This window comes from Helobdella robusta, assembly GCF_000326865.2.
Source record: "Helobdella robusta unplaced genomic scaffold HELROscaffold_19, whole genome shotgun sequence".
Classification (NCBI taxonomy): domain Eukaryota; kingdom Metazoa; phylum Annelida; class Clitellata; order Rhynchobdellida; family Glossiphoniidae; genus Helobdella; species Helobdella robusta.
In genome coordinates, this window is record NW_008704034.1 from 326083 (window position 1) to 330346 (window position 4264).

General features: G+C 33.7%; 1 protein-coding gene across 1 annotated transcript; it reads left to right on the top strand.

The window, feature by feature from the left end:
• Positions 1-1264: 1264 nt before the first annotated feature.
• HELRODRAFT_170800 (hypothetical protein) lies at positions 1265-3704 on the top strand (the record flags this gene model as incomplete). Its single annotated transcript, XM_009016630.1, has 4 exons — positions 1265-1334; positions 2289-2379; positions 2552-2787; positions 3604-3704. 4 exons carry the CDS (start codon positions 1265-1267, stop codon positions 3702-3704), a joined length of 498 nt encoding a protein of 165 aa, XP_009014878.1.
• Between the last annotated feature and the right edge of the window lie 560 nt (positions 3705-4264).

A 4264-nucleotide genomic window follows, 5' to 3' on the forward strand; every position in this document is an offset into this window, starting at 1 on the left:
AATAAATGCTTATAAACTCATGCTAGCAGATAATTAAATTATTTGCCTTCTCACATTTTATTTCCTTTCATCCCAACTCGCATCCATACATCCTGCTCATCCCGATATTTATAAACGCTTTTTCCATATGCATTAACATCACACAGACACTTGCATATATGTTATTTAAGAGTATAGGTGTGTGTTTGTTTTAAGAATATAAGTGTGTGTTTGTTTGTGGATGTGCGTTGGTGTGTATGTGTGTATGTGTGAAAAAGAGAGAGAGAGAGAAAAAAAAAGAGAGAGAGAGAGAGAGAGAGAGAGAGAGACTGAAAGTTTAAGTCTGTGGTGTGTGTAGGTATGAGTATTCGCGTATGAAGGTGTTGTTATATAATTAATTTCGTTGTTAATTTTCTCAAGTTCTACAGAGATTCATATTTTTTTTTAAATTCTGCATCGGAGAAATGACACCAGCGCAGCAAATAATCCTCATTAAAATTGAGGAGGAGAAACCGGGGAAAGAATCTTCTTAACACCTCTAGCCACCATGTGATGAACATAATTGCCGTCCTCAACTATTTTTTTCATCAGCTTCTTTTCCTCTTTCATTTATTTTTGTCTTCACAGTTGAAAAATTTTAAATAATTTTCGCACTATTTCATTTGTAATACCAAATAAAATATTCCTGATCTGTATCAAATTAATCACAACATGTACACATCATGACCATGTGAAAACTCTGTTCTGTTAAAAAAATGAAAAAATCTTAACATACAAAAAAGGTTCGAAAAACATTTAAAAATTTGTTTATGTTAGTGTATGTCTGCATTGAACAATCTACCGAACAAAAATGATTAGATTTAATATATTTTGATCAAAAGATAAGACCAAGTGCAAGAAACGGCAACTGCAACAACAACAACAAACAAACAAGCAATTTGCAAACAAAGAATTCAGTCTGCGATATATTCTTTCACATTTGTTCAGACAACAACGCACATTTGAAAGACGCAACTATTAATCTAGCCATTATCTGCCAAACAGATCGATAGGAACAAATAAACAACAACAACAACATTCGTATTTGCATTAACAACTAAAACATCGGTTTTGTATTTCTAATCTAAAACAACAACATCAAAAACACAACAACAACATCAACAGCAAAACATTACAAAACGCATTCAGTCCATAAACACTCCATAACTGCATAAAAATGAAGAAAGTGAGTACAGAGTATATTAAGCCGGTGTTTGCATAAAAATTTTTTTTATTAACATTAAAAATGTTTTTAGTGCGTGATAATAATCACTTGCTGGGAAGTGAAGAAAAAAATAAACAAAACATGATGTTCGGTTTGTTTGCATTTGAAGAGTTTTGATATATTGTTGAGTTCTATTTTCTTTAAATTTAGTTTTGATTTTGAAAGTTTATAAAATTAATTTTATAACAGATGAAGAAAGTAAATTAATGTTAATGCGCTAAAGTTTACAAAAACAAATTAAAATATCTGAGAGTAAGCAGCAAATTCCAAGCCAACAACAGCCATTTGTATCCGCCAACCTGAATGATAAGAAAAATTATAAGTTATCTAAAGCAGGGTAGATTGGCTACCTCAGAAGAAAAAACAAATATTCACAAACGATAACGATGAACAAACATTTACTGACAAACAGATGAACAAGCATTCACAAACAACTGAACAAATATTTACGAACAAATTGATGAACAAACATCCAAAAAAATGATGAGCAAACAATGACAAACAGACAAACCAACATCCACGAAAAAATGAACAAACATCTACACACAAACGAACATTCGTTCACAAACAAATAGACGAACAGCCACAAACAAGAGGATGAACAAGAATGAACAAACATTTTCAATCAGAAAGAGGAGAGAGAAAGAGAGAGAAAGAAAAAAAGAAAGAAAGAGAGAGGGAGAGAAAGAGACAGGCGTGGATGTAATAAGCAGAGTGGCGGGGAGACAAGACGTAAGTGTACCTTGGACGATTGTTGAAGTTTATGGTGATGCTCCATATCATTACTGCAATGCTACGTTCTGTTGTCGTCGTTGTTGTTGTTGATACTGTTGTTGTCGTTGCTGCTGCTGTTGCTGCTATTTTTGTTGATGTGTTATTTTGTTATTATATTGTTGTTGTTGTTGCTGTTGATGTTGTTGTTACTGCAACTATTATTACTGAGAATGATAAAAATTTTGTTGTTTTAGCAGGGATGCTACAGTTGTTGACGTCATTTTTTTTTTCAATTATTTTTTCATTTTATTTTACACGTTATTTTTTTCAGTTAATATTTGTTTGCAAAGTTGCGTTGTTTCACTTTATAATACAACTAAACTGGCTGTGGCTTCATTTGACCTTGCCTTTGAACTTGTCAGGTCGGCTGGTTTTCAATGAGTGATAAAACAATTTTCCAACCATGACCGCATCCGCTCTTGGGTTGCGTCGAAACTTTGACATGACTCTACTCTATCTTCTTGATTGTAGTTACTTTATAACACACTTCACTCATTATTAAGTATTAATTTTTTTTTCTTTTTTCTCATGCAGCTCTGACGTACGCAGAACCGCTTACATACAAGCCCTGTATTTAGACCTTCTTGCCACGAAGACTGTACTACCCACACCACATCACAGGACGTACGTTCACATTATGTATGCACGCGCATGGCGTATGATATTCTTTGAGCTTCGACCGACAGACAGTATTCGAACCAGGCCATCGTGTAACTGCGCGAGACATGGCACTTTTACTAACTGTGCTAACTCGACGACCAAATGTCCAAGTTTGTATGATATGTGCGTGTGTGTGTGTGTGTGTGTGTGTGAAAGAGAAAGAGAAAGAGAGAGAGAGAGAGAATGAGAAAGAGAGAGCGAGAGCGAGAAAGAGTGTGCGTGTGTGTTGTGTATATGCAGTGTTTAACTAAATATGTCTCCGCACACCTCTAGTCAAATAAACGTACAGGAAGGAGTCTAATTGTAACGTATTAAAAATGGAAATACATAAACCTGCGCGTACAACCAACCTGTGTGCTCCATCTCCATCTCCACTATCTCCACAGATAGACGTATGCTTGCACGATTATATACATTTATATTAATTTAATGCTTCTTGCATTACAACGCAGTCATCTATAAAACTTCCATCCGAACTCCCGCAAGGCTTACACGCACGGGCACAATCGCACACGTACAAGTTATTTGTGTGTACAAATATATGTGTGTATACACTTGTTGTTTACACATAGACGTATGTGTGTGTGTGTGTGGTGTTATGTGGTGTGCATACGTGTTTGTGTGAGTGTGTGAATATATAAACACTTGTTAACAACAAACGATGCACCAGATCAACGTACAAACTTCATTTCTTTTAGGTCATTTTACATGGTAAAATAATATTTTTTACCACTGTAACAAACATACAAACAACAAATTAATACTCAACGATTAACAAAATTTAAAATTTAGTGAAAGAAAACTAGCGAATACTATAATCAATAGAATATCTACATCTATATGTGTATCAAGTTCTTATCAAACGCATTCGAATGCACATTCACACACACACACAACACACACAACAAACACACACGTGTACACAGACAAACACATCATCAAAACATCTGGTCTGAAGACGTGCGTATGGTTCAATGAACTTGAATGGAGACGAAGAATAAAATTTGTCTCGTTCTACAGTTGTTAAACAGCCAGGTTGCACTTTTTGTGTTGCTTTGCTTGAGGACAAATTAAAATATCATAGAAGAGTAAAAGTCGCTTGAAACATCTTTCATTTTAAAAATGATGAGGAAAAATAAAAAAGCAATTTGTCGAAGATTAATGGTTAAAATCGATGAAGCTCGTATGTTAAAATATTTAAAATGTAAAAATCTTTATCCGTTGTGAATTTGCAGTGCTTCCGTATGCCAAAAACATTTTTCAGTTGGTTACTAATACTAAAAAGTAGTAGCATTTTTATGCAAAATACTGCCAGAAATATACATAAATCATTAAAAATTATTATAAATCATTATTAATGGTCATAAATTATTACTATATGTTTAATGAAAGCAGCTGACTATACCAAACAAACATATCGATAGCAAACTTGAGCAATTAAGGGAATCAACTTTAAAATCAGTCAGCTTCTAGATTTTTGAAAACATCAACAAAAATAAATTATGCAACAGAATATGTGTTACGGCAAGTAGTAGTATGAATACCAACAAACAAGCATCAATAACCACGTTTACAACAATAAGATGA